Source organism: Panthera tigris, chromosome C1 (assembly GCF_018350195.1).
Source record: "Panthera tigris isolate Pti1 chromosome C1, P.tigris_Pti1_mat1.1, whole genome shotgun sequence".
Classification (NCBI taxonomy): Eukaryota; Metazoa; Chordata; class Mammalia; order Carnivora; family Felidae; genus Panthera; species Panthera tigris.
In genome coordinates, this window is record NC_056667.1 from 373,972 (window position 1) to 400,673 (window position 26,702).

Consider the following 26,702-nt stretch of genomic DNA (forward strand, 5'->3'; position numbering starts at 1 on the left):
CCAAAGTCGAAGATGTACAAGTGCGTGGCTGCACCTGAAGCCCCCTCTGGCCTCTGGAGTGAAATCACAGCACCTCAGCCCATGACTCACAGACACAATGCTTCCAAATAACGTGCAAGGGAAACGATCAAGCAGGCGCTTAACGGAAGACATCAGCGACCCAGGGAGCCTGCTTAACCCCACCAGCCCCGCCCGCAACTCAGGCCAGTCCTCCCGGGGCAGCCTTCACCTCCTCTGGATGCCCAGTTGCGTGTGGTCTTCTAGGGGAAGAGCCCACACTGGACAGGGAGCAGCTGTGAAAAGGAACACAGGAGCCTGTCTTCAGGGTACACCCAAGATCTGGGCCAAGTGTGAGGGGAGCCTGTCAGGTGCAGAACTCCATGGGGCTGCTGGGGTCAGAGGAAATGTCCTGTGGGTACCAAAGGTCACCCCTGCAGTAGCCAGGAACCTGGAGGTGGCAGTGGGGAGCCCAGCCTGGCATAGGTGTGGAGGAAAGGGGGGGGGGGTGGTAAAGTGAAAGCAGCCTTCGGGACCGCAGAGACCGCAGAGGACAGGGTGGCTCTTTGAACAAAGGACGCCACCTTGTGGTCAGACATCAAGCGGATGTGGAATTTCAACTTCAGCAAAACAAGAACCCACTTTCCCAGGAAGGATTGCTTCTTTCCAAGAGAATGCAAACACGTTTCAAACGCTGAGGCCAAACCCCCACGTCTCCTGGACCCCCGTCCGTGGCCGTCCTTGGCCAGCCCCTGGGCCCCCTGGCCAGGCCCCTGGGCCCTCTGGCCAGGCACAGCTGTGGGAACTGCTCCTGCCTGGTGAGCCAGGGCTCCACTGGACCAAGAATTGCACGCAGAGTATTTGCTAATCGAGTTTTTGTATTTTTAAGTGACCAAATCTAGTAAAATGAAAAACAGGTTTACTAAAACAGGTCCGAAAGACGATACAGGAGATTAAGCTATAAAACCAAAGCATGAGGTCCCTCCTCGACACCCAAGCTCCATGGTTCCCAACAGACCCCAGGGCGAGGACAGGGAGCTGAGAATCTTGCACCTCCTCTAAATCCAAATTACACGCTTTGGTTTTTGTTTTCCTTTTAAAGGTTTTTAAAAAGCTAACCCCAGAAGTCAGGCAGGTCCACCCTGCGCCCGGCGGCACGTCCAGCCAGCCCATGGCGAGCTCGGGAGCGGTGCCCTCGGTTCGACCACCTCTGCCGGCTGTGGCGCGGGGCTCACTCCTGCGCTATGCTTCTCAGCACGTACTTGACCGTGTAGGCGAAGGCCGCAAACCCAACTATAACAAACAAGTTCGCCAGGGCGCCGCCCAGGAGTCCGTGGTGCCGGTTGGCCTGCTGGAGGCCCGCGAGGTGCGGCCCGGCCCCCGGCGCGTGCCCGTTGAGGAGCTGAAGCCCATTCTGACCGTGGTGTGTTTCCCCGTCTGGAACCACATCTGGTAAGGGGAGAGCCTGGGGTCGGCTACTGAGTTCATCTTGAGCTTTCTGTTTTTGTTTTATTTCCTAAGATAAAAACAGAAAGGAACAAGGCTTGGTCTAAATAAACTGCTTCCTTTAGGACAAGGGAGGGTCCTAAGATCCACCACAAAGATCCTGCCTGGGAGGCCAGTGGTCACCGGCCCGACACTCATCCTCGGAAGCGGGAGGCGCTCTTAACTCTGTTTAACAGACGAGGGGACCCAGGGACTCGTCAAAAACACCAAGCCTGCGCCTCTCAGGGCCTAGACTGAGCAGGTCCAAGCGACACAGAATCACTGTGGCCTCGACCTGGGTGCAGCCTACCCTGCTCCAGAGCGAAGATGAGGGTACATGCCAGCCCCTCTTGGCAGGCCCTTCCCCACAGCCCAGCAGCCCACCCGAGGAGCCCTGCGCCCTGAGGAGGGGGGCAGGGCTGCACCTGCCAGTCAGCACCTACAGGTGCGTGTGAGAACAGGCGCCCTGCGTGCTGTGTGTGTGTGCAGCAAAGGGACACACAGCAGCACAGTTCTCTCTCTGGAAGAATCAAATCTGGAAGTGCTCCTGGCGAGGGCATCGCCAAACGGACCGCCAGCATCTGTGCCTTACCTCCACGACTTCAGGGAATAATTCACAGAAGACTTTGTCTTTTAAATTAAACACTAAACTTTGTGCGGCCAGCTGTCTTTTCTAGGAAGAAACAGAAGGGAAATATCAGCCTGAAGATTAATTTCAACTCTTTCAAATTCTACACACATCTTATCCTCAAAAGCTGTCGTCTTCGTGTTGCTGAAAGCACTCGATAAACTTGCCGTTCACCACAAACTAATTCAGCCTCATCAAGGCTTATTCGTCTTTCACTATCGGCAATTAACGACACGAAACTTAGTTCCCACTTAGACAATAAGAAAATCAAGACCGGTCGACAAGGACCAGACACCGTGCTGTCCCTGGAGGGAAGCCCCCCGACATGCGAACCGTGCGCTCTCCACCCCTCACCGTGAAGTCCGACGTCTCTATACTGCCCAGGGTGGGGCCCTTCTCCACCATGAAGCTAAGGAGCCCAGTCAGGATGGTGGAGACGGACCAGGCCGGGTTCCACGTGTCTGGGTGGAAATCCGTGATGGAAAGACACAGCCTGCAAGACAGGGACCCACTCAACAGAGCACACACACTCGCCATGACCACATTCACACTTGAGAAGCACGGCAGAAATGCCTTACCTTGTATTGCACTTAAATCTTCCATTGGGTGTTATCATATAAATACTAGGAGGTTTAAAAGGAAATTCTCTGGGAAAAACTAGTTTTCCGTGGTAATAGCCACCTATAGCAAAACAGAGAAAGAGCCTTGTCACGGTCTACAGTGCACCCCCTGTGGGGGCAGCCCCAGGCACCAAGCTCCGCTCCAGCCCTCAGGCTGGTGCCACGACCCTCAGTCTCCCACTCTGCCCCCACCCTGCCAGCGCCGCCCCCCCTCATCCCGGGCCCAGCGGCTGACCACCCCTGGGACACGAGCGTCTTGCTGGCAGTCTCACTGGGGGCTCATGACCACAAATCAAGAGTGGCCCTTGCCCCACATGCACAACCCTGCTCACCCTTCCCGGGCACCCCGTCACTGAGAACAGAGCCTCAGAGGAGAAGCCGTACCCAGCTCCTCACTGGGTCCTCTCGCCCACCCCTGAGCAGGTCGGCTGAGGTCACCACCCCTATTCCAGACCCCTCTCCCGCACTCCCGGTCTCTCCTTCTCCACCGAATGACACCCTGCAGCAACCAACTGCCATCGTGTGATTCTCCCATCTTAGAAAAACAAAAACCAGGGGCGCCTGGGTGGCTCAGCCGGTTAAGCGTCTGACTCCGGCCCAGGTCACGGTATCACAGTTCGTGGGCCTGAGCCCTGCCTCGGGCTCTGTGCTGACAATGTGGAGCCTGCATGGGATTCTCTGTCTCCCCCTGTCCCTGCCTCTCCCCAACTCGTGCTGGGTCTTTGTCTCTCACAAATGAATGTTTAAAAAACAACAACAACAACAACACACCTGACCCCACCTCACTCCCCCTCCTGCCAGCCACTCACCCTCCTTTACGTAAAACCCCTTGAGAGCTACATCCAGGTCCACCCTGCCGAGGCTCCTGCCCCCGCCGCGGTCCCCCAAATCCGACACGGAGGTCAGCAGAGCCCGCCCCCTGCCTCCTTGGGCGCCACCCCACCTTGGCTCCCCACTCCCGTCCCACTGCCCCGAGCATGGCCGCTGGCTCCTCTGGCGCCCTCCCTGACCGCTCACGCTTCTGGGTCCTCAGGCTCACGTGACACGGGGACATCTCCAACTGGCACCTGCACCTGGCCCTCTGGGGCTCCTCGCCCACTGCTGACCCGCGGGCCGACCATCCGGGCGACACTGCCCGGACAGGTCCAAGACACGATACCCGTTTCCCTCGAACAGCAACTCCACCCTCTTAGCCGCTCTACACCAAACTCTGGGAGGCCCCGCTGCCCCCCTGCCCCCACCACCGCCATCACCTCCCGCGGCCTCCACCAGCAAGCCCTGTTGGCCACGCCTCCAAACTGATCCAAACCGCTCACTCGGGATGACCTCGCGGGCCTCAAGGCTCTCGCCCCTGCCCACGCAGCTCACGGTCCCGCGGGCTACCTCACCTCACACCCTTCTCTCGGGGCTGCACCTGGGAGCCTACCGGAAACGCAAGGCCCCGGGCCCACTGCAGGCAGGCGACCCGGGACGGGACTTGACCGGACACCCAGTGATGTGTGTGCACGTGCGTGCTCGCGCAGCGAGGCCTCAGGAGTGCCGCCCTGTCCTCCACCCGGGCCCCCTGCCGTCCCCAGCACCCCGGGTGGGGCCCCACCTCAAGGACCGGGACGCACCACACACGTCTGCTCTCACGCCACTCGGGTCGGGCCTCCCCACGTCTCGTCCGGGTCGTGGCGCCCCGGCCGCCTCACGTGAGTGCCGTCTCCCACTCCAAGCTCTGCCAGGACTGGAGGGATGACGTGAGCGAGTGTCCCCCGTGAGGCCGACTCAACAGCCAGACGGGCCCCCGGGCGAGAAACTAGCACTATGAACGACACTCAAGGCACCGTCGGCCGAAATCGCTGACAAAAGCCCAACTGGAAAATAAGCAAGAGATACAAACAGGTGCTTTTCTCAAGAGGAAGCAGGCTCGGCCGACGTGCGCTTGGAGCTGGCCGCTCAGGAAACGGCCCCGCCCGCAGCTCGGCGGAGGGCAGGTGGGCAGCAGGATGCGGCCCGCGTCATGCGGCGAGCGCGTGAAGGTCAACACCCACACTGCCCCGGCAGCCCCGCCTCCTGCGTCCTGCGTCCGCCCGAGAGACGCAGGTGCCAGCCGGCCAACGCCGGCTCACCCTCCGAGGGGAGGGCTCGCCCCGCAGGAGCCGCGCAGAGAGGCAACCGGCTGCCGCGCCAAGCCAACCGGGGAAGCAACGTCAAGGCGGGCGGCGCGCGCCGGACCGCAGACGCACGCAACCCCCCCCCCCCCGGCCAGACGTGCGGCGTCGAGCGTACGAGACGAACTCCGAGACGAACTCCGGGAGGGTCTGTGGGGGAGGCTCATCCTGAGAGGTAAGGAGGCAAAGCAGGGGACGTGGGAGGGCGGAGCCTCACCCAGGGGTCAAGCCCTTGGGGAGCGCAGAGAAGAAGCGCACGCGCCCCCCACGCCAGCAGCTCCCACATCCTTCATTCCGAGCGTCCACAGGCGGACGAGCGACGGGCACAGCCCTGACCGAGCCCCGGGGGGCGGAAACCCCAGAGAGCACGGTGGCCCTGGAGAGAGGCCAGGGAGGACCGCGCCCGGGAAGGGACGGTGTTGTACCACGCACCTCCTCCACTGAACTGCTTCTGCAACTCCGTTGCAACAACAACAAAAGATCCGTGGGCCACCGCGGTGCCAAGCAGCTCCTGGGTCCTCTGTTCCACTGACCCGCATTTCCCTCCACACTCGGCTCACCGAAGCTCAGGCATCTCAAAGCCAGGCAGACTGACTCCTCCCACTCTGTTCTTGTTTCAACTGCTCTGGGTCCTCTGCCTTTCCGTGTACGTTTTGCAATAAAAATCTCAGAATAAATTTGTGTACGTCTACAAAAAGCCGTGCCAGGACTTTGACAGGATCGGGTAAAATCCACAGATCGATTCAGGGAGAACCTTCAGCAACGCCTGTACCAGCGGGAAGCCACTTCTGAACCGTCAGGATCGGTGTGCCTGGAATCGGCCAGGAGTAGCGTGGGCGCAGAGCCCAGAGCAAGGACAGGGTCGGTGGTCAACCAATGCTGAGCCGAACGGACATGGCCAGGGTGCAGAGCCATGAGAGACTGAGAAGGAGGGGTCGGAACATCCAGAAGCCAGAGAAGGAGCAAGTGTGGAGGAAGGAGCCCACACCAGCAAAGTCCACAGAACCCCAGACACCGAGGCCGGAGAGCCATCCCTCGGGTTGACAATTCAGGGGGCCCCTCATCGACCCTGAGGAGAATGGTCAGCAGAAGGCAGGGCTACAGAGTGCAGAGTGCGGCCCTGAGCGCAAGAGAGGATGGGCAGCAGGGGAAGAGACAGGAGCAGGTGCTGAGGGGCAAGAGGGAGGCAGGCAGTGGAGGGAGAGAAGGCTAAGGAGGGAGAGAGAAAGAAGAAAGAAGGGGAAGGAGGAACAGCAGGAAAAGCTGGTCTCTGAGGAGACAGCCTGAAGGCCATGACCAGCAGGGAGATACACAGGGCAGGACCACACATAAAGAAGCCCTGGTGACAGGGTTGGGTCTGGGGGTTGGGGGTGGGGGGGGGGGGTCTCCTGCGGTCCCAAGCCTGGCAGCCTCCGCTCGGGGCCTGCCCTTTCCTCCCCCTGCCACCTCCACCCCTGTCCAGGTTCACTTCCAGCAGCAACAGGCCTGGTTACAAAATTACTAAATGTTCACAATTTTTTGGAAAAATATTAAAACTATTAAAAAAAAAACTTAAAATCCCACTTGTGAGAAAGAAAACATGCTCATTCCTAGTTTGTTAGAAACACACATGTATTTAACAAGTTTTTTTTTTTTTTTTTTGACGTTTATTCTTTTTGAGAGAAGGAAAGACGGAGTGCAAGTGGGGAAAGGGCAGAGAGAGAGGGAGACACAGAATCCGAAGCAGCTCCAGGCTCTGAGTTGTCAGCACAGAGCCCGACGCGGGGCTCGAACTCACGGACCGTGAGATCATGACCCGAGCCGAAGTTGGACACTTAACCGACTGGGCCACCCAGGAGCCTCCTTAACAAGCATTTTAATTATGACCTGTCCAGGCTGCCCTGAAGCCCATCTGCTGCTGCTTTTCTAGGAACCCCAGCACAAGCCCATCAAGCCCACACCCCGCTGCTGGACACTCGGGCGGCCCCCAGTGTGACACTATTAACACACCCACCCTACAGAAAGGCTTCTGCACCTGTTTCCCCAGGACACGTCTTCCCAGAACAGAGACTCCTGTGTCAAAGGAGAGTCCTCATAAGGCTGGTGACACACGTGCCAAACCACCTTCGAGAGAGCCAGGCCAGTTCCACTATTAACCACCCACCCACACCCACAGCTCTCCCCTCATGGTCCAGAGCAGTGGGTCTCGAATGTGCTTCTCCAGCAGCCAGACTCTTTTCCAGTGAAATCTTACGCAAAACCCCCATGTGGAGGCAGATGCCACTCAAAGTGAGGAGAGCTGAAGGTACAGCCCGGCCACAGCTCTGCCCTGGGCTTGCCCCACCACGGCTCATCCCCCGACCTGGCCTGAACCCTGAGGCTGGTGCCAGGCTCCCTGTAGGCCCCCGACCCGCTGACTGAAAAACCCCAGGTCTACTTTGTAAATGACACCAGAGGACACTGGGCAGCACCACCAGGTCAGCCCCGGCAGAACGAGGAGAGCAGAGGTGCCCGGCTGTGCCAGGGCAGACCCTGCACCCTCCCCGTGAGCCTCGGGGCCCCATCCACACGAAGGGGCTACCACGTGGCTCAGAGGGCTCGGCAGAGCGAGTGCTCGATAACCACGGCTTTCTTTCCCGACAACATTCGTGCGGGTCTGAACACAGCAGGAGAAAACGGCTGCACTGCACGGCTTACCAGGTCTGTCTTCCGGCTCCGGCCCCACTCACGTCAGAGGCTGGGTAACCTCTGAGACTCACGGAAAGCCCCTGAAGACTAAACCGCTTTAGGATCTGACGTAACGAGGACGGACTCCAAGCAAGTGCAATGTTACTAACGGACATGCAGACCAGAGCGTGAGTCACAGACACGAAGTGCCGGACGGGAGAGGTCTGTTCAGAAGACAAAAAGGTCTCTTGTTCCCCTCGCTCGGATTGAAGACTCACTTACCTTCATAAGGAGTCATCTCTGGGCCTCGGACCACATAGTGCCTGAGGGAGAGAAGAAAAGGAGCTGGCTTTAGGGACGGCAAGCACTCCGAGTTCTGAGTCCCTCCGCGGCCGGGGTGTGGGGTCCAGCCGAAACCAGACGTGCGAACATCCCAGGTGAACTTGCGCTGCGGTCTACGCGCTCCTAACGGGGTCTTAGGAACCGTATCTTTCACGTCCTCCACAAAATACTTTCGTGCCTGCAACACCTAAGAAACTAACACTCTCTAACCATGAAAGTCCACGAACAAATTTTCAAATGCTAATTTCACACACATTCTTGAGATGCACTTAGAAACTTGCACTTCTCAGTGTGCCCAAATATCACGAAGTAGGCCAAGCAGGGAACAGCTGGTGACACGAGGTGGCTCTGTGTCCCCCAGTGTTGATGTTCTAGAAGAAGCAGACGTGGGACCTCAGAGCAGCTGGCCTCACGCAGGAGAACAGGGATAGCCTGTAACTGTCACTGAAGTCCTCACACAGAGCCCAAGCCCAGGTGGACCCACGTGCTTCAGACCACGAGCGGCGGCACTCACAGATTCCACTGTCCCGTGCAAATAAGGAGCTTCGGCCGCATGTCAAGAGGTGCGTGGACTTAAGCATTTTCAAATAGAAGAGAAAAGCACAAAAGAGAACGTAGAGCCAATCAGACACAGCTGTTAGCACGTCACTAAGCATCCCTTCGGAAACCCCTCTTCCCACAAACGCCATTTGAACGTCGTGGATGAAACACATGCCAGCTGGTATGTTTTACTCCGCAAACACTGCCATCCTGTGTTGGTGGACCAGGAACAAGCCTCAGAGCTTAAGCACGTGACACACCCAGGAACGTGGCCTTAATTTGTCACTGCTCCCAATTCCGGGGTCCAGTTTGGGAACACTGGGTAGGAGCAGCGAGCAAGAGCAGAGAGCCCAGCAGCCTGAGTGGCCAAGCAGCACGGCACTCGGGGGACACCCCCAGCAGGTGACAGAGCCCAGCCAGCAGGCCGGACACGACCGTCCCCAGCCAGTCTGGGAACTGGATTCCAGAGTGGGGAGAGGGGCTCACCACCCTGATGCAACATAAACTGTTTATGCCAACGATACAACATGGATCGTGCTAGAAGGAAGCCAGCCTCCCTGCTGGGGGTCTGGAGCACTGGGAGGTGCCGGGCAGAGGCACATGACCTGCTCCAACTGGCAATCTTGCGTCCTGGGTCTCTGATAGGCTTCCCTGGGGGACAGCACCTCATGTGTGTGGTCACAGCAGGGCTGGGGGGGCTCGTGTCGGTCTCCTATGGACTCCGACTCCAGCGCACTGTCTGTCCCTTTGCTAATTTTGCTGGTTTTCCATGGAAACAAATCTCAGCGATCGATGCTCCTTGTGAATGACTGAACCTGGAGATCTGAACTCACAGGCAGAGAGAGGCTCCCCAAACAACGAGGACGACCCTGCGACTGCTGTGGGAGCTGTCCCTCCATCTGCCAATTCAGGGGGCCGGGGAAGCTCTGTTGTAACCCCAAAGCCTCAGTCCCGCGCGGCCCTTTTCACCCTGAAAACCCTCCCTCACCTGCCAGAGCGGCCCCTCCTCCCCAAGCTGAGGAAGGTAGATCCAGAACCCGTGAACACCTGTCCAAACACCTGTCCAATCTAAAGAACAGCTTTTAACTCAGTTAAATTCCTTTTCTCTGGACAAAATACCCTTCACACAGAAAATGCTTACTATCTGAACCCTACACTTTACTTCCCACAGAACCGATAAATCTGGTAAGGGCAGCATTTCTATAGAAGCACGTAACCTCCTAAGGCCACACCTGAGCACGGCCTGAAAGTCACTATGAAGCGAGTGTGCGTGAGGCTCAGAGCCTGTTACGTCGGCCAGGGCTACCAAGCACTTGCCCCAGCCAGCGCCAGGAACCCAAGCATCAGGGCCCCTGACCCTCTGTCACAAACTCTCTAAGACAGGACAGGCCACTCTACAGCACCAAGACGCAAAGAGCAAAAGGAGAGTCTAGAAATGCAACTTCTCCACCAACAGCCGTGAGACCTATGCCGTGCCCCGAAGCCTCCCCTATGGATCCCACAGACCCACCCGAGAGGCGCTCCCCAGCGTGCTCTCTCCAGACCCAGGGGACAGAGGTCAAGGAAGACCCCATGGTGGCCCCAGCCGCCGCCCATCAGGAAGACAACCAGGCCTCATCCGTAGGCCTCAGCCTGCCCGCATCTGAAAGCGGTACAGACAGATGCACCCTTCCCAATGCCACGACAGGACAGGAGCACCAGGGCCTCCCCATCAAGCGAGCAGAGAACCCAGGTGACAGTCGGCGTGGGGTGAATGGTCAACGTGGAGCCTTACCATTCAAGGATATTGGAAGGGAGGGGCTCAGCACAGATGTAAGGCACCGGGTCCTTCTTAATGCGAAGATAGTCCTGTTTCAGCCTCTGGGTCGCTGTCGTCGGAGCTCTTTTATTGCTGCTGCTGCTCATCTAGGGAAAGCAAACGTCTGTTTCCAAAGAACGAGAGACACGCCCTGCCTCCTCAGCCACAGACAGCTTCAACAGTCCCACGAGGTTAAGCCCAGCCACCCAGAAGCCAGGCCTGCGGGCTGTCCTGACTTGCCGCCCACCCCCACACCAGCAGGACTCGACGAGTCTCCTTGGGGGTCTGCCCCCCACAACCTTCGTTTATGTGACACCAGGTCAAAGATAAAAAACGAAACAAAACCAAAGCCCCGCTTGCGTCCTCAAAGAAACTACCCGGGAGAAAGCCCTCGAATTTAAAGGGTCCTAAGGACCGGTGTGCTGAGGCCAGCATGGCCTGGTGCTCCTGCGCTCTGTGCTAATGAAATGTTTACACCACAGAAATCAGGATGCACCCCAAACCAGCCCCCAACAAAAGCCTGTTGTTAAACATTTTCCAACATATCTACTACTGCTCAAAAGTCGATGGGAGGACGGGGGACCTGGGTGGCTCAGTCGGTTAAGCATCTGACCCTAGATTCGTCTCAGGTCATGATCCCACAGTGTGAGCCCCACTTAGGATTCTCTCTCTCTGTGTGCCCCTCCCCCACCTGCATGAGTGCTGTCTCACAAAATTACTTTAAAAAAAAGTAACTAAAAAACAAAATGGATGGGAGGACTGGAGAAAGATGGGGGGCCCTGAAAGTCTGACATTCACACTGGGAAGAGGCAAAAGGAGCACCCTCCTGATCAGAGCTAAGGACACGGGTAGAGGCTTCAGACAGCATCACGGGTCCAGGGAAGGGCACTGGGCCACTGTGTAAGGAGCCACAGCACAGTAAATGGTGGCTGACAAGGCTGATCAGGGAGGCAAGGCCACGCAGCCAATAGCACTGCAGAAAGTTTTTAGGTCCAAGTCTTAAGAGAGACCAGCTTTTCTGTTGGATCACTTGGGACAGGTTAGCAGAGCTTGAAGGGGACAGCATGAGACAGATGAGATGGCACGGGAGGGACCGGACAGCACTGAAGGCTGAGGACCAGGAGTGAGGTCGCAGCCATCATTCAAGAGAAGAAACGGCCTGGCTCAGGGGGTGGGGGGGTGGAGCCCGGGACACCTCAGTGATGCTCGGAGGCAGAGGGGAGTGATGGTGAGAGAGAAGACAGAGCTCCCCACCCTCACAGGCATTGGAGCAGCTCAGCCTGATGTGCTCTGCATGCAGAAGTTTCCCCTAAGACAGCAAGGCAAAAAAGTTCTGCTGCTAAAAATAAAGTGTGAAAGCTGCCAGTCTAAAATATGATAGAGACAGAGGACACATGGGGGTATGCGGGAATGGGAAGGGACAGCAGCTTCCAGGCTAGAGTGGTGGCAGATCGAAGCCATGCCTGTCCTGCTCTCCTCCACGCCACTGACGCTGCCACTCAGCCATCTCAGGCCATCTTGCCAGCACACTGGACATCAGCGGCCAGGATCTCGACCCTGACCTCCAGCCTGCACAAACCTGAAGTCACCCTCCGCCCCCCATCATCTCCACCTCAGGGCCTTTGCTTGCTCATTTCCCTGGCAACAGCCACAGCTCCTTCCGATCCGTCAGGTCAGAGGTCTCTGGACTCCCGCCCCTTTGCTGGCTCGATTCCCCTCAGAGCACTAAGCCCACTGCACTACAGCCGGGGCTTGGTGTGCTTCCCACACCCCAGGGCCTGCAGAGCGGTCCTCCTGCACACGTCACTGCCCACCCCTCCCTCCTGTTCCCACTCCACTCACCCTAATGCAGGGTCGTACTACCTCTCCCATCAAGCACCACCAGACTCGCCACTGGCCCCCCCCAGCTTCCAGTCTCCCCTTTTCAGTCCACCCCGTACACTTAAATCAGATTAACTTTCTCCACCCACAGTTCTGATCGTAGCATTTCAAGATCTCCCCACAGCCAAACAGACTGAACTGCAACACCTCCCCCTTCCTGCCAAGCCCCCGACAAAGAAGCCCAACGAGCCCTCCTAGCGTCTGACTCCCAACCCCCTCCTCACCCTAACCCTACGGCTGTCTCTCAGCCTGGTCTCCACTGGCAGAAAACCCACCTGTGCCCTTCCTGGCCTAGCTCAAAAGCTAAGTCCCTCAAGAGCCTCCCTCATTTCCCTAGTCAAATGCCCCCACAGGCCTCCCTGCGACCCAGCTCCACACCCCACAGGTGCCTCCCAGGCGCCAGCAGGAGCAGGAGCAGGCTGCAGACAGCCTGGGAAGGGAGTGCTCTCCCGCGCAGCACTGCCCCCAAGCTCCTGGCCAAGCCAAAGGGGCCAGGTGGCTCACCTCACCGGAAGCAGAACCGCCACACTGGACTTGTCGGGTGTCTTTTACATGTTCACCCTATGGCTCAGTGGGTTGAGCGTCCGACTTCCACTCAGGTCAGGATCTCGCAGTTTGTGAGTTCGAGCCCCGTGTCGGGCTCTGTGCTGCCAGCTCAGAGCCTGGAGCCTGTTTCAGATTCTGTGTCTCCCTCTCTGTGCCCCCTTCCCCGCTCATGCTCTGTCTCTGTCTCTCAAAAATGAATAAACATTACAAAAAATTTTTAAATGTTCACCCTAAAATTAACACTCTGTAATACGCAAAAAATTCCCTGGGCAATTCAAATACCCCCGTGTTTGTGCGTAATTATGTGGCAAGGCTGGGTGCTTAATGAATCTTACAGGACAGACACACAAAATAAATAGATCCTGCCTGGTCAGTCACAAACTTTTCGCTCATTCTTGCTCTCAAAGGTATCAACTTTTTTTTTTTAATTCATTTATTGTCGAGAGAAAGAGAAAGCACAAGTGCAGGAGGGGCAGAGAGAGGTGGAGAGAGAGAGAGAGTATCCCCAGCAGGCCCCACACTGTCAGCGCAGAGCCCGATGCGGGGCTTGAACCCACAAACTGAAAGATCATGACCTGAGCCAAAGTCGGGCGCTTAACCACCCAGATGCCCCTCAAAAGCATACTCTTTAAAGTCACGTTTATGATTCAACGACTCAGTTCAGGACAAAGAAAAAGCTCCCTGAGGACCCCTCCTTCGCCTCACTCAGTGCCCTCAGGGGCCCCTCTGGTCTACGGCACCTGCACAGACCCGTGAAGCAGGTCTCAGGTTCCCTGCAAATCCCCACAGATGGGGAACACGAAAAGCGTTATGCTGAAAGAAAAAGGGTGCAGCATGAAAACAAACGTCAGGAGCAAAGTGTCAGCACACGGGAGGAAAGGGCGCGCTGCCTGAACCAACGCCCGGCAGGCCGCGAGTCCCGCCAGCCTCACACGGACACACCTGTCATCTGCCCAGCACCCAAACACCCTGCTCCTCTCTTCTCCGCACCTCTCTCCCACTCTGAGTAAGCGTAATTCAGGTGACAAAGTGGCATGAGACCTTGGCCCGACCGACCAGAAGGGCACGTGACACTCCCAAGCCCGAGCCTTTCACGGAAGTCTCTCCTTTCTCCACCAGGATTGCTTCGCAGGCTGGACAGGGGCCCAGGGCCGGTGGAGACAGTCCCACTACCCCTCAGGCACCTGCCACACAGGTCAACACTTCAGAAAACAGCAGACTGCTGACTGCAAGCCCGAGGCACCATGCCTGAAGTCTACACAGCAAGTGTTCCAATGACGCTCCTTTCTACTAAAGCCGGACTACACCAAGTCTCACTGACCTGGAACAAACACAGTACCCACCTGGCCCATCGCTGCGCTGTGTTCTTACGCACTTAGCAGCTCTACTCCCACTAGGCTTTACCCCTCTTTGGCTGTTCCACGCCTGGGCCCAGAAAGCGGCTGGGAACCGGACTTGAATTAAATACAGACCAGCCAGGTGGCATCCAGTGAAAAGGGAGCTACAAGTTCACGTCTCTCGAAGCTGAGAGGGTGCAGGTGACCGGCAGAGGTGGAAAGTGGGCCGGCACAGACGAGGAACTGGCCCAGGGCCCAACGTGAGCGCTAGTCGGCAAGGCCCACGGTGGAGCCAGCCGACTGGAGCTTCCCAGTCTTACGGCCTGGATTTTCTCTCAGCTACTACCCCAAGAGGCATAACCCTAAGGACACTCATTCCTGCTGGAATTTACGAAACAGTTTGGGTACTGATTACGGGTGAAGCGGCGGGCTCGATGGCAGCCACCCCAACACCAATTCCCGGGATACATTTACAAACCAAGATCTATGCCGGCTAGTCCCGGAGGTGCCCGCAAGCGTGCCACTAACAGGAGGGCCTTCCGTGGGAGCCCCAGCCGCGAGGCCAACCAAATCCCCAAGCTGGCCGCAGGACCACCCCGGCCCGGAGCCCCGGGCGCCCCGCCGTAACCGACCTCAGGTTCCGCGCACGGAAGCTCCAGGCCCGGGCCCCTCGAACGGCAGATCGAACGGCGACAAGCCTCGCGGCGGCCCCGTACGCTCCGCGCGGGCCGGTTCCAGCGGGGCGGACGCGCGGCCGAAGCCCCGGTTCAGGCCCGCGCCGCTCGCTCACCTCTCCCCGTCGCCGCGCGTGGGCCGCCGCCGCGCTCAGGCTCGCCGTGGTCGAGACCGGAGCAGGGAAGGAAGAGCGTGGCCCGCGCCGGAGAGCCTCACCGCGCCGGGAGCGAGCCCACCGCACCGCTGCAGCGCCTCCGCCACCGCCACCGCCACCGCCGCCGCCGCCTAAGCTTGCAAGATGGCCGTTCACGGGGCGGGCGGGGGAACTGTGCTCACCCCCACTTCCGATTCCGGTGCGCCGGGCCCCGGGGTGGCCGCTCTAGCCGGCCGGGCGGACGTCGCCTGCGTCTCGCTGCCGCCTCGCGCCCCGCAACAGAGAGAGCGTCGGCGCGTGCGCACTAGCGGGCAGCTCCTTGGGGCGGGGGCCGCGGGACGGTGGGCGCATGCGCGTCGGCGGGCAGCTCCGGGCGGTCGGACCTCCGGTGTCTCCGCTGATCTGGTCAGGCCGCCAAGGCCCTCCTGGGCATCTTTCCGCTACAGCGTTGTCGGCGGGCGGCCCCAGGGGTTGTCAGCGGCCGCAGGGGTCCCGGATCCCCTCACTCTGCACACTACCTCCCCATGAACCCTGGCCGAGAGCGGGGCGCGCCAATCCCAGGAAGACAGACAAGCTCCGTCAAAGGGTGTCTCCGGAGGTGCCGGCGTGAACTCCTCCTTGAGTTCACTGGGACCCCGACCCTCCCACCATGCTACCCTCCACGGGACGGGAGCAATCCGGCCTGGGGAGCGCAGTCCTTGTGCCCACTTAACAGGAGAGAGCTGGAGGCGCTAGAATCCTCCGGCCCCGTCAGTAACTGAACCTGCCCAGGGCCCCTGAGAGTCACGTCCTGAATCTCCTCGTCTGGCCACCAGTGAGGCATGGGGATGGGGAGCACTGCCAGAACCTGGGCCAGGTGGGGTCTGCCATGGGCAAGCCTGTCCAGCCCCTGCCTATGGGGAGAGCTGGCCTCATAAAAATAGTTTCACTGTTTCCCCAACTGAATTTTCCACCCAGCCCATGAATGGGGTCATTATGCAACAGTGGACACTGCACTGAGGCTTGCTTTCTGCTCCCACAGTCCCCTCCCTGGCCCTGGGGGAGGGGGAGGCGGAGCCTGGCCACTGTGAGTATGCCTGAAGCAGTTAGGTGCAGCTGCTGCTCCCAGGGCCAGCATCAAAAGGGTCCTGATTGCAGAGGCCTGGGGCTGGCCCTCTCTGCTCCCCAAGAGTGCCGTGGGGGAGGGCCTGGAGGGACGTGAGGATGGCACACAGGAGGTAGGAGAGTTGGTGTCTGAACGCGGGGTGGGCTGGGCAGCTGAGTAAGCCAGCATACTTATTGCCTACTGCCCTCCCTGGAGAGAAAACCCGGGACAGGGCCCAGTGCGGGCTGGGGTATCCACTCATAGGTTGTTTCAGGGCTAGTGCTGCATATCGACTATGAGGCAGGTGCTAATCATCAGCCTGGACAGGTCTGGAGAGACCACGTGCCGGACTGCACGGCTCTGTGGGACAACGCTGGGGTTCCAGACCCTTCACCAAGCCCCTGAGTGCCTCTCGGTATAGGCCACAAGTCAGCGAGGTGACTGATCACACAACCGTTAACAGATGCCAGCAGAGGGCAGGCAGCCAGCCATGCTTACCCTTGACCCTGGCCCACCCGGGGCATCTCAGGCAGGATCTGGCCCCAGGCCCTGGGCAGAACCCAGAAGGAGTGCCCATCGTCCCCCAGTCTGCTGCCAGGTGAGTCGACCCGTGGGAATCCAGCCTGCTTCCTCTTTCTACCACGTCACCCAGTCCTGGCCTGCCTGCCTGGTGGGGAGGCTGGCAGTTTCTGGAGCTTGGCCTCCTGCTGCTACACTGAGCATCGTGCCTGTGCCTTCACTCCTCTGCCTCCTCCGAGAGCTCTGCCGTCCCCATGCAGGGCGGGCCCAGCTCTTTTTAGCACACGGAAAGTTATGTAAGGGAGGCTACCCCAGGGCACCTGGGGTTCAAGCACAGGTGTGTCTGGCACGCACCCACGCACACCTGCAGAGCATAGGCAGTGGCGGTACGGGCCTGGGTCCTCGGGCAGGTAGAGGCACTCTCCTGCCTCAGTTGGTGTCTGTGTAAAGTGGGGGAGCCAGTGGGGTTGCATCTTGATGGAAAAGCTCAGCTCAGAATCCCCCGGCATCAGTCCCAACCTCCTGATCACCAAGCACCCTTGAGTCACACCTGAGGAAGAAGGTTCCCGAGACAGACGTGGCCACCAGGTCCTGCCAAGACCCTCGCCCACCGGCCCCACCTATGCTGCCCTCGGGGCCAACGAGGCCCACGCTGCCCAGGCCTCTGGCCGTAGAGCTGGTGGCCTCAGCAGTCAGGCAGGAGTGGGCAGCTAGGCTGGCAGTTAACGACAACCGAGACCTTCTCAAATCCCAAAGCCACCCTTCTGGAGAAGAAGCTGGAGCTAACCTTCCTGCCAGACTTCCTTCCAACCACTGCCACTTCCGCCAACGGCCAGGCTGTGGGGAGAAGATGGCCATGCTCACTCCTGAGCATCTTGGGTCCAGGATCCATGGTCCGTGTCGGAAGAGCTGCCAGGAAGCCAAGAGGGCTAGAGCCGAGAAAACAACCCCCACCACCACCACCACCACCACCACCACCACCACCACCACCACCACCACCGGTTGCCACCCCCGCCCCAGGGCAGGATCTGAGGGTCTCAGTTGCATGTGACCAGTAGGGACCATGGGACCAGGGCTCAAGAGAGGGTACCAAAGAGCCAGCCTGGAGGTGACCAGGCAGGAAGTGTGCACACACCCCACCCCTTCCAGTGGGGACACTGGGCAGGCCCTGAGCTCCACCCACCCCCGACTGCCCGGAGGCACCTCAGGGAGCCACCTCTGTGCTGGCCAGAGCCTCTGCTTAACACTGTGGTCAGTGCTTCGGGGAGTGAGGGGACTCTGCATTTGCACCAGGAAGGCCCCTCACCGTCCTGGAAGCAGGTGGGCCAGCCCCCAGGCCCAGGGAGGATGACCCCCACCCGCCCATGCCCACCGGGAACCCAGCACACGTGCAGGGGCCGGGGGCGGGCTCGACTTCACTTCTGTCACACCAGAATCTCCTAGGACCGACTCTGAGCTGCCCGAGGGTAGGGCCACCCTCAGAGGAATGAGCTGAGCCTGGGGGCCCCATGCAACACCAGCACCGACAGTGTCCAGGAGAGCCCCAGCCCGGACGGGGACACCTTGGCACCCCTAGACCCAGCCTCAGTGGAGGCTGGCCCTCAAAGTCCCGATGGGGGTGTACTCCAGGTGGGGCCAGCATCCTACTGTCCTGCGGAGAGGGTGGAGGGCGTGGGGCCTCTGAGGCGTCCACACATCCCTTCAACACACAGCTATAGAGGAGTGACCGCATGGCCCACACTGTGCCAGGGGCTGGGGATGCCCTGCCTGGCCCCAGCCCTCAATCCTGCTCCTCTGGGGGCCAGTGAGGCTGGGGAGGCAGGAGAAGGGATGTGCCCGGAAGAGAGGCGGGGCTGCTGGCCTCACTGCCACTAGATGCAGTCTCTGTGTCCTCTCTGCCCTCTCAGAGGTGGGCTCTGGGGTGGCCTCCTCCCCTCCCCACTGGTTGCTGACCCTTGGCCCTGGCACCTTCTGTTGGCCCCTTGGCAGTTCTCAAGGTGTTTCCCCAGGAGGAGGGAAGGAAGGTTTGTGCCTTCTGCCTGGATGAGCTCAGGGCACTGAGCTTCCTCAGGGCACTCGACTCGAGTCCTTCAGGGCACTGGGCATCGATTGGCACAGGCGTGCCTCTGTCCCTGGCCAGGGCTCTTTCTCCCACAGGAACGCAGGGGCTCCCTCCAAGCTCCCTCCACGCTGCCCTTGGCTGGCAGGGACTCTGACCAGACCTGAGCCGGGGCCTCCAGGGCCGTCCTTCCTGAAGGCTCGTTTCTTCAGCCTCCTGAGCCACAGGTTACCCCTGTTCTCATTCCAGAGCACCTGGGACCTTCCCGTGCTGCTAGGAGGCCTCCCACAGGACAGTGTGTGCCCCACCTCCTTGGTAACATCGCCTACCCCACAAAGGGAAATTGCTTGCGTGGTGGCAGAGGCCTGAGACACCCCAGGCCCGTACTGAGGTTAGGGGCTATGATGCTTGGGGAGGGACCAGTGATATCAACTGGTCCCACCTCTGAGCCTTGTGCAGGAAGAGGAAACAAAGGCCCATTCTGCACTTAAGGAAATGGGCTCAGAGAGGTTGAGTAATTTGGGCAAAGTCCCACAGTAAGTGACAGAGATGTGATTTGTACCCACGCCCGTGTGAGTCCAAGGCCTGCTCTCCCCAGGCGTGAAGGCATGACTTCCCTCTCTAGGCATCACCAGTGGCCATCTGCCTCCTTCCAAAGCCACAGGGCTGATGACCCCACCCCTCCTCAGAGCCCAGGCGTCCCAGCAGGGCCTATTGGAAGTGGGGCTCCCTCCCTCAGCACCCATTGGGGGCAGGGTGTAGAGCCTGCCCTGGGGAGGGGGCAGTGGGGCCTGAGCTACGCCCTCAAACCTGGGATCAGGCTGAGGATCTGGTCGCTTGGGATGGTGAGGCCTGTGGGTCATCCTGGGGACATGCTAGACGGCACCCCCCCCCCAACTGGGCCAGAGGGGTGGGGTGTCCTGGGTTGTCCTGCCTCTGGTGCACCGTCCGGCCTCACACAACGACAATGAGGCCAAGGACTTCAACCCCCCCAGACCGTGTGATTTGGCCTCGAGTGTGGTGTGTGTTGTCAGCATGTGGTCTCAGCGCATATGTGGCCAAGACACGTGGTGTCTCATCTTCGTGGGAGGCGTGTTGTCTTAGCGTGTGGTGTGGTCAGCGGTGGCCATATTATATGGTAGGAAGGATGAACTGTGTGCCACAGGCCACCAGGTGCTATCTCCACACCCAGGCCCTGGGTTGTTCCCACAATTAGAGCCTGTCCCAGCAGCTGGGCGGCTGGCCCTAGACACCTGAGTTCTGGGAGCGGAGGCCCCTGCCCAGTGCCCCTTGGCCACAAATACCTGTAGTCGGTGCTCGCAGTGTGAGCCAGGCAGGCGGTGGGGAGCAGGCATCCCTCCCGGGCCCGGCAGGAGGCAAGCAGGGAGACAGGCGAGGGGCCAGGGCACTGCAGGGTCTGCTGGGAGTCGGGTGTCTGACCCAAGAGAGCTCTGAGCGTCAGGAGCTGGGGGAGGGGAAGGTCCGCTCAGAGAGAGGCAGGGCAGCCATCCAGGGGGGTCTCTTCTCCCCCCAAGAGCCCTTTACCCCTAGGCCTGGCGCCCAAGGCTCTGGGCAAGAAAGGCTCACCCAGGGGGAGGACCCCCATCCCTGCCCTCATGGCTTCCCCTTCCAGGTCCAGAGTGGGTGTGCCTGCCCCCGCCAGCCAGGCCCCTCCCCGCCTCACCCCACACCCAGCCAGCCTGTTATAAATAGGAGGCTGCCTGGCCAGTGTCGGGCCACATCCCGCTTTGCCTTGTTACCCACTACAGCGTCATCATCAGGCCACCCACCACGGGAGAATGGAGGCACCTGCACAGGAAGGCTCCAGCTTCAAGGTACCCAGGGACACCTGACGTGCCCATGCCGGGGCAGGGAGGGAAGGTCTTCTCTGGGGGTCTCTCTAGCCTGAGGTGGAGGGCGCCGTGTCCCACGTGTCACCTGGAGCACCAGCACGTACAAGGGGCGAGAGATGAGGGTCGCGTAGTCCCCACCGGGGGCTGGGTGCGTGTGACAGGAGAACATGTATTTGCACACGCACGTGTGTGTGCGAGTGTGTCCGAAGGGGCCGCCGCCCCTGCTCCTGCTGTGTCTGGCTTGAGGCTGCTCGGATCCCGAGTGCCCACATTCACCCCAGTGCATCCGGGGCCCTCTTCCCAGGTGTCTGGACCCTGCCCCTATCTCAGGAAGCCCTGGGGGCTCTCCCTGGTCCTCCAGATCCCCACCTTCAGGGCCTCCCCTTTTCCTGCCCTGATAGCCCCAGCTGGGGCAGAAGGGGGCTGGTTTGGGCTACATGTCTGGGGCAGGGTAAACACGGTTCCTGGATTCAGAAAGAACCTTCTGGAGCTCCTCTTGCCTAACCTATAACACACAGCTGAGGATCCTACCTCACCCGCGAAGGCCCGCTCTGATCATGGGGGACACGCATGTGAGCGGAGCTCTGTGCACGTGAGACCCACCATTAGCACCCTGTGCTGGTACCTGCTCCTGGCCAGGCACGAGGGAGGCCCGCAAACCTGAAGCTGGGAAGGGAGGCCAACCTACCCGCACCTGTGCCTATGGCCCTGCGAAGCCATACCTACAGCCTGCTCCAACATGCAGGTTCCCGGAGCTCACGGGAGCAGCTTGTTTGGGTGTACCGGGCCGGGCATGTGCTGGCAGATGCTTATCCGCTGCCCCTGGCTCAGCCCCCTCCCCAGGCGCCTCAGGAGGGGGCCAGAGCTCAGGAGGCCATACCCTGGGTGCAAGAAGGCTTAGTGATTCAGATCAAGATGCGGACAATGTGGAAAGTCCACCGGAAGCCCATGCGGTGACTCAGCACATGTTCAGGGCTCACAGGCCTGGCCTAGTCAGGGTCCCATGTCCCTGTGTGCTGGAGGAACTGGGGGTCTGGGGGCCCTGGTCTGTGGCTCTACTTCTCTGGGGCCCTCAGGTCCCCACCACTGGCTGGCCCACTGACCCCTGCCTGCTTTTCCTGAAGCCCAAGGTCCACAAACAGGGCTTCGCTGGGGACACGACTTGGTAGGTGACGCCTCACTGTGGGCCCACGGCACCGAGCGACACTCAGGCCTGACCCTTGGCCCAGACGTGGCCGAGCAGCCTGCTTCTGTCCCAATCAAGTGTGGCCGTACTGGCCACTGAGGGTTGGTAGAGGCCGTTGGGGCCCAGAGTTTGGTCTTTCCAGGGCCCCAGACTTTCCACATTGGCTCTGGGCCAAGGACACAACCCAGACAAGCAGGCCACCTGGCCTGCCCCTCCCCCAGAGGCCCTTGTCCCACTTAGGGGACAGTAGCAGAGACCCACCCAGCCTCAAGCCAGCCTGCAAACAGTTTCAGGCAGGGCTTAGACACCATACCCTCCACTGTCCCCATCCCCACCAGCCAGACCCAGCTCTGGCTGCGATGAGGCATGCCTGAGGAGGCCGCCTGGTGCCCGGCCAGGGGTTGGGGGGGGGGGGGGGTTGGCTGCAGGACTGGTCCCGAGCCTCTGATAGGGCCTCTTTCAAGCATCAGCAGGCTGGGCTGTGCCATAGGCGGCCGAGGCCCACAACTGTCCCTAGAGTTCCCAGGGACAGAGAACGAAGTCCTACCAGCCTGGGGTGAGGAGGCCTGAGTGGGAGTCAGGCCAGGCACCAGGCAGGGGCCACACTAAAGCTTGCTTCTTGGGCGCAGGCAGGAGCTATGGCCCAGGCATCCGGTGGCTCCCCAGAGTCCCACGATGCCCAGCTGCCACCGCCACCTCAGCCCGAGGACGAGGAGGGCCAAGGGGAGAGGCTCGTGGAGCTGCATGCCTCCTTCCGGGAGCTGTTCACCTTCTTCTGCACCAACGCCACCGTCCATGGTGCCATCCGCCTCGTCTGCTCCAGCCAGAACCGCCTCAAGACGGCATCCTGGGGGCTGCTGTTCCTGGGTGCCCTGGGCGCACTCTACTGGCAGTTTGGGCTCCTCTTTGAGCAGTACTGGAGCTACCCGGTCATCATGACCGTGTCCGTGCACTCGGAGCGAAAGCTCTTCCCGTCGGTCACTCTGTGTGACATGAACCCGCACAGGTGAGGGTTCCTGACTCCTCACCTCTGCAGCCTGCGGGTGTCTCCCCAGGTGTGGTCACAGTGGAAGCTCCACTGGCTCAGGAACCCTGAGACTCTGGTTGGGGAGTGGGGGGTGGGACGGGTACCAGACAAGGAAGAGCCAGTTGGAGCTTGCGGTGGTCAGTGTCACCCAGACACCCAGGTGCTGGGCCGCCTGGAGCAAGGGTTCGGGTTGGGGGGTACCGGAGAAGAGAGCAGGATAACATTCCAGGCGGGGAGGCAGAGGGGGCAAAGATGGGGGGAGCAGCGGCTGTGCCGGAAGGTTGGTGGAGTGCACACGGGCTCCAGGCCAGGCTGGGGGCGGGGGGGAGGGGGGGGGCTGGCCTCACTCTGCAGCCCAGTTTGAAGCTCAGGCTTCCCGAGGATGGGGCGAGGCCGCTGTCCCCAGCGGTATCCCGTGACTGATGCGGGGGACTTTAGGGGGTGGCCCTGGCTCAGCTCACCCCTCTCCCTCGCCCTGACCACTCCACCCGCCAGGCCGAGCTCAGTCCGCCACCATCTGCAGGCACTCGATCGGTTCGCCCGGGAGAACATCCGCTCTCTCTACCAATTCAACTTCAGCGAGGACGGGGATGTCCCCTTTGCCGACGACCAGGGCCCACAGCCTGCCTTCTACCTGGACCGCAGCGTCCGTCTGCAGAGGCTGAGCCACCCAGGTGGCCAGAGCAGAGTGGGTTTCAGACTGGTGAGTGTCCCTAGGCCTGAAAGGTCCTGGCGAGCCGTCATTCTGCAGGGCTCTGCGTTGGGCGTGGGCAGGCAGGGAGGCTGTGCTGTGCTGACCCCATGCCCCTCAGTGTAACAGCACAGGCGGAGACTGCTTCTACCGGGCCTTCTCGTCAGGTGTGACAGCCGCCCGAGAATGGTACCGCTTCCACTATGTGAGCATCTTGGCCCTGCTGCCCGCTGCCCACGAGGACAGCCACCAGAGCCACGGTGGCCACTTTGTCTTCTCTTGCCAATTCGACGGCCGGGACTGCCAGGCCCGGTGAGTAGGGGTGGGGCGGGCGGGTGGCTGCTCCCCTCGCTCCACCCTGCAGATATGGGTGCCACCGCTGAGTTTCCTCCAGAGATGACGCAGGTCATAGTCCCTCAGGCCACATGCAGTGGGGTCATGGGTCAAAGGAGGGTGCTGGTCTGAGTGTGGCTCCCGGCTCCAGGCACTTCCAGACGTTCCACCACCCCACCTATGGCAGCTGCTATACCTTCAATGGTGTCTGGGCTGCGCAGCGCCCGGGCATCACCCATGGTGAGTGCCAGCCGCAGGCGGAGTGGGGGAGAAGGCTTCCTGGCCAGCCTGGCCTCACCCCGCTTCTTCCCCCAGGAATCAGCCTGGTCCTCAGGACTGAGCAGCAGGACCACCTCCCGCTGCTGTCCACGGAAGCCGGCATCAAAGTCATGATTCATGAACGTGACCACACACCTTTCCTGGAGCACCAGGGTTTCAGCATCCGGCCAGGGACCGAGACCACCATCGGCATCCGAGAGGTGGGTGCGCCCCGTCCCCCCCGCTCCCCACTTGCCTGCCTCACCCTGGGGCCTCAAGGGCCGGGACAAGAGTGGGACTGTAGCGTTCTCCCTCCCCCCAGGACGAGGTGCGCCGGCTGGGGAGCCCCTATAGTCACTGCACCGACGGTGTGGAGGATGTGGGTGGGCAGCTGCTGTACAATGCCTCCTATACCCTGCAGGTGAGTCTGGGGCCATGGGGTGGGAGGAAGGGAGCGTCTCAGGGAGGACCCAGGGGAGGCCGAGGGAGAGGATGGTCAGGAGAGGAAGTTGGGGGGGAGGGACGAAGTGGGGAGAGGCGGGGAGGGCTGGGGGAAGGAGGGAGGGGGTGATGGAGGAGGGCCCAGGGAAGGCAGGTGCGCTGCTGAGAAGGAGGTGAGACAGGACCTCCTGCACGCTCTGGCGGAGGAATGGCTGCCTCTGGAACCTTCAGCCCGTGTTCCCTGCTGTCCCCCCAGGCCTGCCTGGTATCCTGTTTCCAGCAGCTCATGGTGGAGACCTGCTCCTGCGGCTACTACTTCTACCCTCTGCCGGCAGGAGCCCAGTACTGCAGCTACTCCCGGCACCCAGCCTGGGGTGAGACCCGCCCCGCCCCGTTCCGCCCCGCCCCGCTCGCGTCCGCCCCGCCCCGCCCCGTTCCGCTCCGTTCCGCCTCGCCCCCTCCGTCCCGCCCTGCCCGCTCCTCCCCCAGCCCCCGCCCGTTCCGCCCCGCCCCGTTCCGCCCCGCCCCGCCCGCTCGCGTCCGCCCCGCCCCGTTCCGCCCTGCCCGCTCCTCCCCGCCCTACTCCGCCCTGCCCCGCCCAGCCCGCTCCACCCCGCCCCGTTCCGCCCGCTCCGCCCCGCCCCCCTCCGCCACGCCCTCCCCTGGGGGTGGAAGGAGGTCAGGCCTGGTCAACCTAGAAAGCTCTCCTCCATGCCACCCTGGGTCGGGGTGATGGGTTCATCTGTGACCCCCCCCCCCCACCTCTGCAGGCCACTGCTTCTACCGCCTCTACAGGGACCTGGGGACACACCGACTTCCTTGTGCCTCCCGCTGCCCCAGGTCCTGCAGGTGAGTGGCAAGTGTTGGGGTTCAGGGTCAGGAGTCACTGCCATAGCACGACAGCAGGAGTGTTATGGGGATCTGCCTCTCCTAGGGAGTCTTCCTACAAGCTCTCTGCCGGGACCTCGAGGTGGCCTTCCTCCAAGTCAGCTGTGAGTCCGCTGAAGGGGTGGGGTGAGGGGCTGACAAGCTGGTGGGCCTCACAGGTCCCAAAGAGCCCACCCTGGACCAGGCTGTACCCCTGCTCTTACCCCTGCCCCACAGCACCCTGAGGGCTGGGAGGAGCAGTGGCCACAACGAGGCTTCTGTGTGCAGGACTGGATCCTGGCTGTGCTGGGCAAGCCAGGCCGCAGGAGCTCAAGCCAGAGCAAGAGCCCAAGCCCAAGCCTCAGGTGGGTGCACTCCTCCTCCTCCTCCAGAGGTCTCGTCCGGGCCCCTCCCCCTGACAGCCTTGCCCTTCTGGGCCCCAAGGAGGAGCCCTGCCCCTCACACCTCTGCCTTGCCCCAGGAGCAACATGGCCAAGGTGAACATCTTCTACCAGGAGCTCAACTACCGAACAGTGGAGGAGACACCCGTTTACTCGGTGAGCCAGCCGGGAACCAAGAGCTGTGGTGGGGGCAGGACCAGCCCTGGTCAGACCCCCCGGGGCCCGGCCATGGCGCAGCCCTGTGCACCTGCTCACCGCCCACTGATGCCTGCAGGTGCCCGAGCTGCTCTCAGCCATGGGCAGCCTCTGGAGCCTGTGGTTCGGCTCCTCTGTTCTCTCTGTCCTGGAGCTGTTGGAGCTGCTGCTCGATGCCGTAGCCCTCACACTGCTACTGGGCTGCCGCCGGCTCCGCAGAACTCGGGTCCCAGACGGGGCAGCCACAGTGGCGTCCCACGCCAAGCCGGAGGCCAGCCCGTTGCCCACTGACTGCAGGAACGACGTTAATCATCTGGGGGGCCCTGCTGGCCTCTTCTCCCATGCCGCTTCTGGGAGCTGTGGCAGGAATCTTTGCTGAAGAGTTAGGCCAAGTGAGAGCCCCAGCCTCCTGACACCTGAACCAGCCTGAGCTTGTTCTGACCCTGAGGAGTATGGGAGCGTTGGGCTCTCCTGGCTGCCCAGAGTGGACCAGACCAGCCCCACAGAGCCACCACCAGGCAGCCAAGCCAAGCCCGGGGCCCAGGAAGCAGCAGCACGGAGCCCGCAGGCAGGCAGGCAGGCAGGCACCAGGGTGCCCAGCCCATTGGGCCCTCGCATCAGCCCAGTGGTGGCCCAGGGGTGGCCTCACTCAAGGAGGCCCAGGGCAGGGGGGAGGGGAGTGTCCCCACCACTCTGGATTCCTGCGTCTAGTCTGTACATACCCGTGAGTGTGTGCATGCAAGGGGGTGGGGGGGTACCTCCACATGGGAGCGTGCCTGTGTTTGGTGTCACTGTCACGTAAAAACGTAACGTGTGCTTCTGAGTGTGCCAACATATCTGTCTACACCTATGTGTAGGTGTGTGCGGGCATCAGGCAGAGCCTTCCTTAACTCAGGACAGGTGGAAGGAAGGGTAGGGCCAGGCCAAGGTAACCTTGGTGACCTTGGGCTGCTTTATAATAAAACTTGTGATCTCACCTGGTG

The 26,702-nt window shown here is 60.9% G+C and overlaps 2 protein-coding genes across 4 annotated transcripts; one reads left to right on the forward strand and one right to left on the reverse strand.

The window, feature by feature from the left end:
• Positions 1-855: 855 nt before the first annotated feature.
• Positions 856-14,955, reverse strand: UBE2J2 (ubiquitin conjugating enzyme E2 J2). 3 transcript variants are annotated; one of them, XM_042996090.1, is made up of 7 exons: positions 14,767-14,955; positions 10,189-10,319; positions 7,815-7,855; positions 2,689-2,791; positions 2,465-2,603; positions 2,075-2,155; positions 856-1,513 (listed from the first exon to the last, which is right to left on the reverse strand). In XM_042996090.1, the coding sequence occupies exons 2-7, from the start codon at positions 10,317-10,319 to the stop codon at positions 1,229-1,231; spliced, it is 780 nt and encodes a 259-aa protein (XP_042852024.1). In that variant the 5' UTR covers positions 14,767-14,955; the 3' UTR covers positions 856-1,228. The 3 variants fall into 3 exon arrangements, with proteins under 3 accessions (XP_042852024.1, XP_042852025.1, XP_042852023.1); XM_042996091.1 differs by lacking the exon at positions 14,767-14,955 and adding an exon at positions 14,609-14,727; XM_042996089.1 differs by lacking the exon at positions 14,767-14,955 and adding an exon at positions 14,455-14,599.
• Positions 14,956-15,169: 214 nt separating this feature from the next.
• SCNN1D (sodium channel epithelial 1 subunit delta) lies at positions 15,170-26,695 on the forward strand. Its single transcript, XM_042994295.1, has 15 exons — positions 15,170-16,022; positions 16,353-16,487; positions 20,237-20,302; positions 22,136-22,512; positions 23,029-23,236; positions 23,346-23,536; positions 23,709-23,797; positions 23,873-24,036; positions 24,138-24,236; positions 24,513-24,630; positions 25,027-25,105; positions 25,191-25,248; positions 25,412-25,488; positions 25,605-25,680; positions 25,799-26,695. The coding sequence occupies exons 2-15, from the start codon at positions 16,353-16,355 to the stop codon at positions 26,096-26,098; spliced, it is 2,037 nt and encodes a 678-aa protein (XP_042850229.1). The 5' UTR covers positions 15,170-16,022; the 3' UTR covers positions 26,099-26,695.
• Positions 26,696-26,702: the final 7 nt, after the last annotated feature.

What these genes read in the sequence shown, in the direction of transcription:
- SCNN1D (XM_042994295.1), top strand. Translation starts at nt 16,353, where the DNA reads ATGCCAGCAGAGGGCAGGCAGCCAGCCATGCTTACCCTTGACCCTGGC. An exon ending in GGCCGGGACTGCCAGGCCCG is followed by an intron (nt 23,537 to 23,708) that starts GTGAGTAGGGGT and finishes TCCCGGCTCCAG; the next exon opens with GCACTTCCAGACGTTCCACC. An exon ending in GGCCTTCCTCCAAGTCAGCT is followed by an intron (nt 25,249 to 25,411) that starts GTGAGTCCGCTG and finishes TTCTGTGTGCAG; the next exon opens with GACTGGATCCTGGCTGTGCT.
- UBE2J2 (XM_042996090.1), bottom strand. Translation starts at nt 10,319, where the DNA reads ATGAGCAGCAGCAGCAATAAAAGAGCTCCGACGACAGCGACCCAGAGG. An exon ending in CCTTCCAATATCCTTGAATG is followed by an intron (nt 7,856 to 10,188) that starts GTAAGGCTCCAC and finishes TCTCTCCCTCAG; the next exon opens with GCACTATGTGGTCCGAGGCC. An exon ending in AGATTTAAGTGCAATACAAG is followed by an intron (nt 2,604 to 2,688) that starts GTAAGGCATTTC and finishes CCTGTCTTGCAG; the next exon opens with GCTGTGTCTTTCCATCACGG.